This window comes from Nicotiana sylvestris, chromosome 8, assembly GCF_000393655.2.
Source record: "Nicotiana sylvestris chromosome 8, ASM39365v2, whole genome shotgun sequence".
NCBI classification, from domain to species: Eukaryota; Viridiplantae; Streptophyta; class Magnoliopsida; order Solanales; family Solanaceae; genus Nicotiana; species Nicotiana sylvestris.
In genome coordinates this window covers 131,497,910-131,512,758 of record NC_091064.1, presented here as the reverse complement: position 1 = coordinate 131,512,758, position 14,849 = coordinate 131,497,910, and the positions used below count along the sequence as shown (strand labels likewise).

Genomic DNA, 14,849 nt, shown 5'->3' with positions numbered 1-14,849 from the left:
GCAGTCATGTATATTTATTTACCATCGAGCTATAGTCGGTCGGACAGTCATGTATTTACTACCGTGTTACGGCCGATCAAGCAATTACCACTGATCAGTTAGGCAGTTAACGTCACGAAAATTAGGTAACTAGAACTATTATATTATAGTATTATTTATGTATATACGATATGGGATTTATTCTATATGTTACGGCCCTCAGCGACAAGTCAGAAGTTATAGGTTGACTCTTATCTCACCCCAAGATAGTATTTTATTATTATTATTATGTTTTATTGCTACCATACATACTGCGTACATTCTTTGTACTGACGCCCTTTTTTTTCTTCTGGGGCACTGAGTTTCATGCCACACAGGTGTAGGTAGGTGAGGTGAGGACCATCCACTGTAGGCTGCCTCCAGATATCAGCTTTTGGTTGGTGAGCTCCAAATCTTCCTGGAGTATTGCCGAGTCACATTATATATATGTTACTTTGTTTTATAAGGAAATTGCAGACAGTGTCCTGTGTATAGCTTTAGGTATGACATGTCAACGGCCTTGTCGTCCCCTATGTATTTATATAAATCTTTTTGGATTAAATATGTGAGTTAAGTTCTAATATTGTAAATTATATATATAGTTGTGGCCTATCATGGCCCGTGATGAGTCTTATAGAAGAAAAAATATAAGGTACGTGGTGCTCAGTTGAATAGGCACCGGGTGCACATCGTGGCCCTCTGTTTGGGTCGTGACAAAGTGGTATCAGAGCAGTTCTGTCCTAGGGTTGTCTCCAAGCCGTGTCTAGTAGAGTCTTGTTTATAAATGTGTTGTGCACCACGTTGTATAAACAAGAAAATACAGGGCATTTAGGGACCGGTTACCCTTCCTTCTTGATATTAGATCGTGCAATAAAGTAGAGTCGTAGGGAATAAAGCCCTTGACCTTTGACTTGTTTTATATATGCAGCAATGGCTATGACAAGGAATGTTGTGGCTAGTCAGAAGGGTAAAGTAGTGGCAGATGAGGGCATGAGTAGAGTACCAATGTCTAGTGCGGTCCCGAGGCGAAATACGACACCCTCGCATAGTTCTCCAATTTTGCCAGCACTCCACGAGATAGGGAGGAACCCAGTACCTCCACCTATTGTTCAGGATGAGGATATTGATATGCGAACTGCAGTATAGTTGTTGACTAGATTGGTAGCCGCTGAGCCTCAGCGCCAAGTAGGTAGAGGTGTTGGTCACGTTAACAGGGTTATTAGCGTAAGAGTTCGAGACTTCATCAACCTGGACCCTCCAGTGTTTACTGGATCCAACAAGGATGAGGACCCGCAAAACTTTATTGATAGGATGCATAGAACTTTGAGGGTGATGCACGCATTAGACACTGAGTCAGTAGAGTTGGCCTCTTACCGATTACGGGATGTTGCAGTTTAGTGGTATGAAACATGGGAATTGTCTAGAGGGACAAATGCATCTCCAGCGGTATGGGAAGAGTTCTCAAGGGCTTTCTTGCGTCATTACTAGCCGGCAGAGATTCGTCAAACAAGGGTAGACATGTTCTTGGCTCTAAAATAAGGGAATATAGTATGCGGGAGTATAACCTCCAGTTTGATTCCTTGGCAAGGTATGCCCCTTTGATTGTGGCTGAAATGAGTGATCCAGTACATCGGTTTGTGGTAGGACTTGGGCTGCACCTGATTAGTGAATGCTCTACGGCCGCTCATCTCGATGGTATGGATATTTCCCTCATCCAGGCTCATGCTCAAAATTTGGAGGATCGGAAACTATAGTGATAATAGGCGAAATCTAGGTGATTTAGTTATTGTTTATGCTTCCGCTTGATTATATTCCAATGACATATTATGGTTAATTGATGAAAAATAGGCTCTAATTGTGATATGTATACATTGCAGGATGAGGAGCCTATATGATGCTCTCGAGAGGATATTGGAATGATTTATGAGCAAGAACAACCCCTCGGAGTTGAGTGCGCGCAAGGACGAGACAAAAAAATGGACGAAATCAAGATCCAGGTGCACGAAGAAATGCACGAAGCCGCGCAGGAGTTCACGCGTAAGAAAGGACAAGGCATAATCATGCGCGAAGAAACGCGCGAAGTTATACGCGAGCTCACGCATGTCAGGTCCGGAAAAATGTTATTTAGGGGTAAAATTGGAAATTTGGAGAGAAACCCACTTAACCTATCAAAAGTCAAGCTCGCCCAAGGTTAAACGAAAAAGGTTTTCATAGTTTAGTGCAACAAATAGAGAGGCAAGAGGTAAGGAGGAGTTTTGACCATCAAGTTCTTCTTTTCTTCTCTTGTTTTTGCTATTTTGTGATGAAATTAAACTTATTTGTGATGAACACTAGTATGAGTGGATAAGACCCATTGTTCTAGGGTCATGGGTAAAATATGAATGTTGTTGTTTGAAGTTTAATTCGACAAAATTGATTTATCATATTGTTTATTTAATTATGTTCTTAATTATTTTGCTGAGTAGCTAACAGTGAAATACTATCTACGAATCTTTAATTGAACTCGAAAGTGGGAACTTTAGATTGCATATATAATTAAATAGAGCATGTTCTTGAACCCGGGCCTCGGGGTACGGATTCGCAATTGGGATTGACATACACCCAATTGCCTTGCTTTGTTGAAATACAGGAATTGTAAATGCGTTCTTGTTAATCTTAATTCCATAGACATATAGGCATTGAGTTGACTTGAATAGGTGAGTAAGAACTCGACAGATTCTTATGAGTAATATGAACCCTATCAATCAATAACCCAGATAAATTGATTAGTCATTTTAAGCCAAGAACACAACACGATTGTTAACTATGCCCGTGACTCTTGAATATCCTCTCCTACTGTTTGTTACTCAAAATTGCTATTCGTTTGGTTACTTTCTTTAGTTAGATTAATTCTTTATAGTTTAATTAGTAAAGAATTACATCTCTCTTTTGTGAACAATCTCTTGGGTAGATAAAGAAATTGGGTTTGAATCAGTCAACAGTTAATCATAAGACTTCGTGGGAACGACACTCTACTCACTACTCTATTACTTGACGATCACGTGCACTTGCGTGAGTATTTTTGGTCGCAACAGATAGCAATACGAGAACCGTGATGAGGGTCACTGTAATAATTGGTCTGCTAGACGACCTAAGGATTTTCTGGGCGATCCTATGTCACTATACCCTATTAAAAGTGTTCGGCATTTACAGAAGTCGTATTATGATTGATCTGTCTATTCTGAGTCAGGTCAGGGCTCGAGAATTTCGGGATTTCAGAATCGGAGGGATTCAGCACATATGAGGGCACCCCCTCCGCAGTGCAGTTAATGCGGCAGATCTCATTCTGGACAATGTCATCAAAGATCTAATGTATACTATATCTGTGGAGACCCTAGTCATTACATGAGAAATTGTCCTATAAATGATTAAAGCGGGATGGTTCAGCCCACTGGATCTATAACAATCTCCTCCTCTTCAGTACTCCCTCAAGAGCGAGGCCTGCAAGCATCAACTAGTAGGGGTAGATAATAGGCGAAATCTAGGTGATTTAACTATTGCTTATGCTTCCGCTTGATTATATTCCAATGACATATTATGGTTAATTGATGAAAAATAGTCTCTAATTGTGATATGTATACATTGCAGGATGAGGAGCCTATATGATGCTCTAAAGAGGATGTTGGAATAATTTATGAGCAAGAACAATCCCTCGGAGTTGAGTGCGCACAAGGACGAGACGAAAAAATGGACGAAATCAAGCTCCAGGTGCGCGAAGAAATGCGCGAAGCCGCACAGGAGTTCGCACGTAAGAAAGGCTGAGGCAGAATCATGCGCGAAGAAACGCGCGAAGTTATGCGCGAGCTCGCGCGTGTCCGGTCCGGAAAAAAGTTATTTAGGGGTAAAATTGGAAATTTGCAGAGAAACCCACTTAATCTATATAAAGTCAAGCTCGCCCAAGGTTAAACGAAAAAGGTTTTCATAGTTTAGTGCAAGAAATAGAGAGGCAATAGGCAAGGAGGAGTTTTGACCATCAAGTTCTTCTTTTCTTCTCTTGTTTTTGCTATTTTGTGATGAAATTGAACTTATTTGTGACGAACACTAGTATGAGTGGTTAAGACCCATTGTTCTAGGGTCATGGGTAAAACATGAATGTTGTTGTTTGAAGTTTAATTCGAGAAAGTTGATTTATCATATTGGGTTGTTTATTTAATTCTGTTCTTAATTATTTTACTGAGTAGCTAACAGTAAAATACTATCTATGAATCTTTAGTTGAACTCGAAAGTGGGAACTTTAGATTGCATATAGAATTAAATAGATCAAGTTCTTAAACCCGGGCCTCGGGGAACAGATTCGCAATTGGGATAGACATATACCCAATTGCCTTGTTTGGTTGAAATACAGAAATTGTAAATGCGTTCTTGTTAATCTTAATTCCATAGACATATAGGCATTGAGTTGACTTGAATAGGTGAGTAAGAACTCGACAGATTCTTATGAGTAATATCAACACTGTCAATCAATAACCCAGATAAATTGATTAGTCATTTTAAGACATGGACACAACACGATTGTTAACTATGCCCGTGACTCTGGAATATCCTCTCCTACTGTTTGTTACTCGAAATTGCTATTTGTTTGGTTATTTGCTTTAGTTAGATTAATTCTTTATAGTTTAAGTAGTAAAACAATTACATCTCTCTTTTGTGAACAATCTCTTGGGTAGATAAAGAAATTGGGTTTGAATCAGTCAACAGTTAATCATAAGTCTTCGTGGGAACGATGCTCTACTCACTACTCTATTACTTGACGATCACGTGCACTTGCGTGAGTGTTTTTGGTCTCAACAAGTTTTTGGCGCCGTTGCCGGGGACTAAGAAATTAGCTACTTGACTGAATTGATCTTTTATTATTTATTTATTCGAGTTTTAACTTTCAGTTCACTTTGTTTGTGCTAATACATGAGTTTCTATTGAATGCGAAGAAGTAGAAGCGCAAACAATCTCCTTCCTCTTGATACCGAAATTGAACGAACACTTCATAGATTGAGGAGGGAGGTGGACGTTAGAACCAGAATTGAAAGAGAGTCGGACATCGTAGTTCAACCACATCCAATTGAGATGGCAGGTAATGAGGAACGCATGGTCATTGAAGCCGCAAGGCCCAGTCTGGCTAATATGACTCAGGCTATTGTGACACCTGACATCACTGAGCACTTTGAGCTGAAACAATACATGGTGCAGCTGATCTAATCCACAGGGTTGTTTGTGGGTTTACCTAATGAAGACCCGCAGAGGCACATTCAGAATTTCTTGGAAATTACAGATACCTACAACTATCCGAATGTTTCCAAGGACTATGTCAGGCTGACACTTTTCCCCTTTTCACTGATTGGGGAAGCTAAGGAGTGGTTGAATAAAGAGACAGCAAATTCAATCCGCACTTGGGATGTCTGGCGAGGAAATTCTTAATCAAGTTTTTCCCCACCAAGAAAACAAAGGTGTTGAGGAGTCAAATTCTTGGGTTCGAACAACGAGCTGGAGAGACACTTCGTCAAGCATGGGAAAGGTATAAGAAGATGCTCAGAGACTGTCCTCGTCATTGTCAGACAGACGAGGTATTGGGTCACACTTTTGTAGATAGGTTAGATGATGCTTCAAAGATGAATCTAGACTCAGCTTGTGGGGGTAGTTCCATGGCCAGACTATATAGTGAAATCCAAATCTTGCTGAATAATTGCACTGCTAATGATAATAACTGGCAAGGTGAGGGTGATTCATGGAAGGACATTAAGCAAAAATCAACTGGGTTACTTGAACTTTATGAGGTTTCAGCCATGTGAGCCGATATTGCAAAGCTGGCCAATCAGATGGCTAGAATGACGATGCAGCAACCACAACCGATGAAACATGACACCAAATGGCTATTTGCTGCGAATTATGTGGTGACAATCAAATGAGTGACATGTGCCCCACAAATCCAGGATCCATCTATTATGTGGGGCAACAAAACAGAGGTCCACCGAATCAGCATGCACAATATAGAAATTCTCACAATTCGAATTGGAGGAATCATCCCAACTTCTCATGGGGTGGAAATCAGCAGAATCAGAATCAGCATAGACCCCAAGGGGGTTTCAATCAGCCTCAAAAGCCACCCCACCAAATGGAAGAGAGCACCAACGAATTGTTAAAAAAGTTGTTTATTGACAATCAGGACTGACTTCATAAATCTTGAGAGGTAGCTAGGGCAGTTAGCTACTAATCAAAATACTAGACCTACAGGCGCTCTCCCTAGTGACACAGAGAAGAATCCACAAGTAAATGCCGTTACACTTAGAAACAGGAGAGAGCTTGAGGAAGTGCCATAGAAAAGGAAAGATAAGCCTGTACCTGAGGGAGAGTTGATCCCTAAAGTGAAAAACGAGCCAAAGAAGACTGCTGTAATTCCAAAGCCAGTAGAGGCCCCAAGGCCACCACCACCTTTCACCCAGATATTGCAAAAGAGGAATGATGATCGCATGTTCAGCAAATTCCTCTCCATGTTGAGCCAGGTTCAATTGAATATTCCACTGGTTGATGTGCTTCGCGAAATTCCAAAATATGCTAAGTACATAAAAGACATAGTGGCTCATAAGAGGAGATTGACTGAGTTTGAGATAGTTGCACTTACTGAGGAGTGCACTTCTAGGGTCCAAAATAAGCTTCCTCAAAAGCTTAAGGATCCTGGCAGCTTTACGATTCCTGTGCGTATTGGTAATGTTGATGTGGGTCGTGCTCTTTGCGATTTGGGGGCAAGCATAAATCTGATGCCCCTGTCTTTGTTCAAAGAATTGGGTCTGGGAGCTCCAAGGCCAACTACTGTGATGTTGCAGCTGGCTGACAGGTCAATAGCACACCCTGAGGGGGTGATTGAAGATGTGTTGCTGCAGATTGAGAAATTTATCTTCCCTGCTGACTTCATTATCCTCGATTATGAGGCTGATGAACTGGTCCCAATCATATTGGGGTGACCTCTCTTGGCTACTGGTGACACAATTATCAAGGTGAGAGAGGGAAATATGATTTTGAGTGTAGAAGATGAGGAAGCGATTTTCAATGTCTACAAAGCAATCCAATTTCCCCGTCACTATGAGGAGCTCTCCATGATATCGGTTGTAGAGGCTGATGAGCAAATTTATGATCCAAGTATTTTTCTAGACGATTCTCTAGAGAAAGCACTTATGTTGTTTGATAGTCTGGGCAATGATGAGGAGGTCGAGGAGATGATGCACATCCTTAACACATCTTATGCATACATGCAGGGGATACACCCCTTTGAACCCTTGAACAGGCCAGAGGGACCTCCTTTAAAGCCGTCAATTGAGAAAGCCCCAAAATTGGAGCTTAAACCTCTCCCATCTCACCTGCAATATGCTTATTTGGGTGACTCTGACACCCTACCTGTTATTGTTTCTTCTGACTTGTCTAAATTGCAGGAAGAAAAGCTGATGAGAGTGCTACGGGAGCACAAGCGCGCACTGGGGTGGACGATGTCTGACATTAAGGGCATTAGTCCAGCCTTTTGCATGCACAAAATCCTCATGGAGGAAGGACATAAGCCCAGTGTTGAGAAACAACGCCGCCTCAATCCTATCATGAAAGAGGTGGTAAGAAAAGAAGTGATTAAGTGGCTTGATGTAGGTATTATATTTCCTATCTCAGACAACAAATGGGTAAGCCCAGTCCAATGTGTACCCAAGAAAGGGGGGATGACTGTGGTAGTTAATGAAAATAATGATCTAATCCCAACAAGAACTATCACCGGGTGGAGAATTTGCATTGACTATAGAAAATTGAACAATGCCACCCGGAAGGACCACTTTCCCCTCCCCTTTATTGACCAAATGCTCGATAGATTAGCTGGTCAGGAGTACTATTGCTTCCTGGATGGTTACTCCGAGTATAATCAGATTGCTATAGCACCAGAGGACCAAGAAAAGACCATTTTTACGTGTCCTTATGGCACGTATGCATTCAAGAGAATGCCCTTGGTATTTGTAATGCACCTGTGACTTTTTAAAGGTGTATGATGGCCATATTTACTGACATGGTTTAGAGGTTTATGGAAGTATTCATGGACGAATTTTTTGTTTTTGGATGTTCTTTTGATAACTGCTTAATGAACCTCGATAAAGTACTTGTTAGGTGTGAAAGACTAACTTGGTGCTAAACTGTGAAAAGTGCCATTTCATGGTACGTGAAGGAATAGTTTTAGGGCACAAGGTGTCCAAAGACGGTTTGTAGGTGGACAAGGCAAAGGTGGAAGCGATTGAAAAATTGCCTCCACCGATATCTGTCAAAGGCATCCACAGTTTCTTGGGCCATGCAGGTTTTTATCATCGTTTTATTAATGATTTCTCGAAAATTTCCTCTCCTTTGTGCAGGTTGCTTGAGAAGGATGTAGTCTTCAAATTCGATGATGCCTGTCTGAAGGCATTCGAAGAGCTGAAAGGAAGGTTGGTGACTGCACCTATCATAATTGCTCCAGACCTTTGAGCAACCATTTGAGTTGATGTGTGATGCTAACGACTTGGCTGTTGGGGCTGTCTTGGGACAGAGGAGAAACAAGATCTTTCACTCCATCTACTATGCGAGCAACTCTGAATCCAGCTCAGATGAACTACACCTTCACTGAAAAGAGTTGCTTGCAGTAGTGTGGGTGTTTGACAAGTTCATGTCATAACTTGTGGGGACCAAAGTCATCGTCTACACAGATCATTCAACCACCAGGTACTTGTGTGAGAAAAAGGACGCCAAGCCGAGACTGATTCGGTGGGTCCTACTACTGCAAGAGTTTGATTTAGAGATCGGAGACCGCAAAGGAACAGAGAATCAAGTGGCTGATCACTTGTCCAGATTAGAAAATCGGAACCATGTGGTTGAAGGAGGTGCAATCAAAGAAACATTCCCTGATGAGCAGTTGTTGGCAATCACCTCAAGCACAGCCCCGTGGTATGCGGATTATGTGAACTTCATTGCAAGTGGGGTGACACCACCAGAATTGACACTAGACAATAGAAGAAGGTTCATGCATGATTTGAGGCTCTACATGTGGGATGATCCATTCTTATACAGGCTCTGTGAAGATCAGTTGGTACGGAGATGTGTTCCTAAGGAGGAGATGAGCGCCATACTTCATAGTTGTCACGCCTCACCATACGGAGGTCATAACGGTGGAGACCGGACAGCTCAGAAAGTGCTACAATAAGGTTTTTACTGGCCAAAATTTCTTAGGGATGCACACGCCTTTGTTAAAATGTGTGACAGGTGCCAAAGAACCGGGACGATCACTAAGAAGCACGAGATGCTACTGCAAAACATCTTGGTAGTGGAGTTTTTTTATGTTTGGGGAATTGACTTCATGGGACCTTTTCCATACTCGAACGGTCATAGATACATCTTGGTGGAAGTTTATTATGTGTCTAAGTGGGTGGAGGCCATTGCTCTTCCCTCTAATGATGCAAAGGTGGTGGTAAGCTTTGTCAAGAAGCATATCTTCACAAGTTTTGGAACTCCCAGAGTGTTGATCAGCGATGGAGGTACGCATTTCTGCAACAAACTGTTAAACAATGTCCTTGCAAAGTACGGATCAAGCATAAGGTCTCCACTGCCTATCACCCACAGACGAGTGGTCAAGTGGAGGTTTCAAACAGAGAGGTCAAGCAAATTCTTGAGAAAACAGTAAGTGCAAATAGAAAAGATTGGGACGGGAAGTTAGACGACGCATTGTGGGCATATTGAACAGCATACAAAACTCCCATAGGTGCTTTTCCTTATAGATTGGTGTATGGGAAGGCATGTCTCTTGCCCGTCGAACTTGAGCACAAGGCCTATTGGGCGATAAAAAAGCTGAACATGGATGGGGACTTAGTTGGAGAGAAGAGGTTGTTGCAACTCGATGAGCTCGAGGAGTTTCGATTACATGCATATGAGAATGCCAAATTGTATAAAGAGAAGACTAAGAGGTGGCATGACAAGAAACATTCGACAGTTTGAGCCAGGGCAAGAAGTTTTGTTGTTCAATTCATGGTTGAAGCTTTTTCCCAGAAAGCTTAAATCTCGTTGGTCGGGCCCTTTTGTTGTGGTAAGTGTGAAGCCTCATGGAGCCGTGGAGTTGAGAGATATGAGTTCAACTGGCACTTTCTTGGTGAACGGTCAACGGATAAAACATTACTGGGGTGGTGACTTTGCATTTCACAAGACATCAGTGGACTTGAAGGATGCTTGACAACATGTTGAGTCATGTCGCGACGTTAAATCAGGCGCTGGATGGAAAGCAACCCATTGAAATGTTGTAACCATCGTGCCACGATGTTAAATAAGGCGCTGGTTGGGAGGCAACCCAACGATAATAGTAGTGTTTGATTTTGAGATTTAATTTACTAACAAATGCAGGCGACGAAGGGCGGGTGAAAGGACCATCAACCAGGAGAAAAATAGGTGGAAAAAAATGCAACAATAAATGCCTAGGAGCGCGACTTCACGCCCACTTCGTGCACAAGTTCACGCGCCTGAGCGAACCATTCTGCCTGGAACAAAACAGCACCGCGCGAGCTCGCGCATTAGTTCACGCACCTAACGGAACTCTTCCGGCTTTTTGTGTTTTTTTTAGTTTTAGTTTTTCTTTTTCTTTTTTAGTTTTATTGGTTATTTTTTAGACACAATTACCCCCCCTTCTAATAAACAATACCCATTCCTCTCCCCCATTCTCACCCAAAAACGCCCAACTCCTTCACCAAATTCCAGCACCCCTGTCCCCATCACCCTCTCACGATTTTCTTCCCCAAACTCACTAGCATCCTCCCCATTCTCTTTCACAAGGTATGAGCCCTAGTTGTAGTTTTCTTTCTTTTTCTCTTTCTATTTTCAGATTTTTTTTTCTTTTTGTATGTTGTATCTTATACCATTAGTGTAGATGTGTTTGGTGAATTGGTGTTCAAACTTGGTGAAATATGTTGTGGGGTTAGTTTGTTGCAAGTGTGGGGTGGGTAGTACTTGATTTAGGTTATGGATGAGATTTGTGGGAGGCCCTTGTTGCAAGACACTTAGAAAAGAGTTGTGAGAGCCTAATGCCCACAAGGTGTTTGTCGAAAGGCCTCAATGAGCATGATTATGTAGTTGTGACCAATTTTGCGTGTGAAGTCTGAGTAACCGCATTAAGTCACACTATTTTTTGTTGGGCTAAGCTAATGTGTCCACGTTTTGCAGGTATTATGGCACCATCGAGAAAGTGCCAAACCACGGGTCCATCCTTAAGACGCCAAAAGGCAGCCCCTGCATGTCCCTATGATAGCAACAAATTTGTCTCCCCTGAGGCTCAAACCCATTTTACAAAGAAGGCTGCCAAGAAGCCAATTCCGGAGAGGGGCATTGACATCAAAAAGGTCAAGGAACGATGCCCCCACATGTACAATGAATTCATGGAGCGGGGTTTGCAAACCTTCATTGACGAGCTAGGGGAGGCTAATGTAATGGTTGTACGCAAATTCTATGCTAATCTACCAGAGCATGACAACCATGTGGTCACGGTACACTGCAAGGTGGTGGATGCCTCCATTGAGGCGATACGCATAACATATCAATTGCCCGACCCTCTGCATGGGAATACTGACTTTTATGAATATGGGCGAAATCCAACCGATGCCAAGTGGGAGCACTTCTTTGATGAAATTTGCGTACCAGGAAAAATGGTAGAGTGGCTGGAACATAGAGAGAAGTTCCATTCCTCCGTCTTAACTCCAGAGGCGAAGAGCTGGCTGTATGTGATTAACAGTCGCCTTATTCCCTCCAAAAATACTACGGAGGTGAATGGACCCCAGGCTGCATTGATTTGGTGTTTCATCAAGGGTCTTCCATTCGACATGGCTAAAGTGATCCACGACGAGATGTTTATCCGGTGACCCCAACGCCTGTATAGGTTCTTTTTCCCATCTTTGGTGACTAAGCTTTGCAGGAAAGTACAGGTGCTTGAAAATAATCGTATGGACGGGCTGGTAAGGAAAAGCAACAAGATCCGACCTGGCAAGAACACCACGGGGGAAGCCCTAGCAGCAGCGGCAGGTGTAGAGGATGAGAGTGGTTCTGATGCACCGGAGGAGGAAGAGGATGAGCAAATGTATGTGGAGGGGGAAACGCAAGCCCATGCGCCCAGCGCAACAGCTGCAGCACTGTCACGAGCAGCGTCCTCTTCAAGAACTGCCAGAGTGTCCCGGCACAACACATTGGAGAAGGAGGTGGCTGATCTACACACCTCTATGACTGATTTGGGCACTCGTGTGGACGCGATAGCTTACCGACAAGTCAAGTCGGAAAAAAAGTTCATGGGTTGGCTGCGAGCTTTGGGGTGTGCATGCAACGTGAACCCCGAAACTATTTCCGATCAAGAGTGAAGCTTCGGGGAAGTCTCTTTACCTCACTGCTCTATTAAATTTTAAGCCATGGGGACATATCTTCTTTTTTAAGTGTGGGGTGGGGGATTCCTTCATTGTCTGTTGTATGTTGTTGTAAAAATTGTCGGGTTTTTTTTGTTTGTTTCATGTTGACTTGATAGTTTTTATTAAGCAGGAGTAGTTTTTTTGTTAATTTAGATAAATGGGTCGGTCCGACGACGGATCCCTTTCGAAGGGGTTCTTGAGGGACTGAGTCGAAAAACAATAAATGAAAAGATTGTAGGCTCTTCCTGATGACGGATCTTTTAGACGATTTTCTTGAGGGAAGTGAGTCTAGAGAAAACAACAAAAAGATTTTTTTTTCTTAGGTAGTGTAGCAATTCCCCCTTGATTTTTCTTTAAGCCGCGGTTCTTTTCCAAGGGTTAGCTTGAACCGGGCATAGGTAGTTTTTATTGTTGTTTTCTTTTTGATTTGTAGAGTAGGGTAATGGGCTACGAGCTATAAAATTGAAAGAGAACCCGTAGCGTTGACACACCTGAACACAATAGACCTTAGAGTGTAATGCTTAGTCCTAATTGTTGAATCTGACTGAAAGTGCCTTAATTTGTATGTTTGTTACTGAATTGAATGCTCGCAATGGAGCGTCTTGATGAGCTGATCTGAATGAGTCATATGCCATATGTGGTGAGTATTTGTGTATTCCATGTATTGTACTTGTGTCTAGAACTTGCCCGGTATGTGAGGTGAAGCGAAATTTTAGGTGATGCTCGGTTTGAAAAAATGATGTTAGGCTTTCTTTGACCTTTTTGAGCTTAATTGCTTATCACAAATAAAATTTGTCCCTAGTTAACTCTTTTCAGCCTTTAGACTTTTGTTTGGCACCCGCATTACAAGCCTATACCCTTTTGTTCTTAATTGACATTGTTTTGATCCTTTTACCCCTTAAACCACTTTAATTGTGACAGGAGCGCTAAAAGAAGTAAGAAGGAAATAAGTGTGGGGTGGCTTTTGAGTGGAACCAATAAAAGGATGAAAGGTGCACTTATGTGGTAAACGAATGCACCACTAGCAGAAATTAAGTGACAAGAAGAATAAACTTTATCAAAAAAAAAGAAAAAAAAGAGATGATTACATTGTCTCTTGTTCCAGCTAGTGGGAATGAATTAATAGAGTGCTTAAAGAAGAAGGAGTATTTGTGGGATGATATTGTGTGTGAATGAGAAGTGAGTTGAAGAATGTGCGCTAAAAATTTCTCATGTGATGTGTTAAAGTGCTTAGGGGTTGAGTCACTATTCCTAAATACATCCTACCCGTCCCTTATCCCACATTACAACCATGAAAAAGTCCTAATTGATTTTGGATCGAGCTAGCTTACATTAGTAGAGATTTATATTAAGGGCAAGCTTATGGTACCAATTGCATGCATGTGCCCTCTTTTGTGAGAGTGAGTGATTTCCTTGATATATGTGAGTATATGAATTGAATGTGGTGGGTTTAACTCAGTTTTTGTTGATGTAATTCTGAGGGCATATGGTTCGTGAAGGAAAAGCAAGTCTTGACTTTTGTGTAGAGTACTTTGAGGAAGTGTGAATATTGCATGGCACTTGAGAGTCGACTTTGAGGCTAGGATTGTTCACTGCTAGGCATAATACATGTACATTGTTCTAGGTTTAATGCGTTAAGGGAAATGGTTGAGTGAAGGATTCTCTAGAGAGTATAGTTGATTGCTCGAGGACTAGCAATGAATTAAGTGTGGGGTGTTGATAATAGGCGAAATCTAGGTGATTTAGCTATTGTTTATGCTTCCGATTGATTATATTCCAATTACATATTATGGTTAATTGATAAAAAATAGGCTCTAATTGTGATATGTATACATTGCAGGATGAGGAGCCTATATGATGCTCTCAAGAGGATATTGGAATGATTTATGAGCAAGAACAACCCCTCGGAGTTGAGTGAGCGCAAGGACGAGACAAAAAAATGGATGAAATAAAGCTCCAGGTGCGCGAAGAAACGCGTAAAGCCGCGTGTAAGAAAGGGCGAGGTAGAATCATGCACGAAGAAACGCGCGAAGTTATGCGCGAGCTAGCGCGTGTCCAGTCCGGAAAAACGTTATTTAAGGGTAAAATTGGAAATCTGGAGAGAAACCCACTTAACCTATATAAAGTCAAGCTCGGCCAAGGTTAAACGAAAAAGGTTTTCATAGTTTAGTGCAAGAAATAGAGAGGCAAGAGGCAAGGAGGAGTTTTGACCATCAAGTTCTTCTTTTCTTCTCTTGTTTTTGCTATTTTGTGATGAAATTGAACTTATTTGTGATGAACACTAGTATGAGTGGATAAGACCAATTGTTTTAGGGTCATGGGTAAAACATGAATGTTGTTGTTTGAAGTTTAATTCGACAAAGTTGATTTATCATA

The 14,849-nt window shown here is 41.9% G+C and overlaps 1 protein-coding gene across 1 annotated transcript; it reads left to right on the top strand.

The window, feature by feature from the left end:
• Positions 1-6,539: 6,539 nt before the first annotated feature.
• On the top strand, positions 6,540-7,010 carry LOC138875684 (uncharacterized). The gene has a single exon (XM_070154542.1). The coding sequence runs from the start codon at positions 6,540-6,542 to the stop codon at positions 7,008-7,010; it is 471 nt and encodes a 156-aa protein (XP_070010643.1).
• Positions 7,011-14,849: the final 7,839 nt, after the last annotated feature.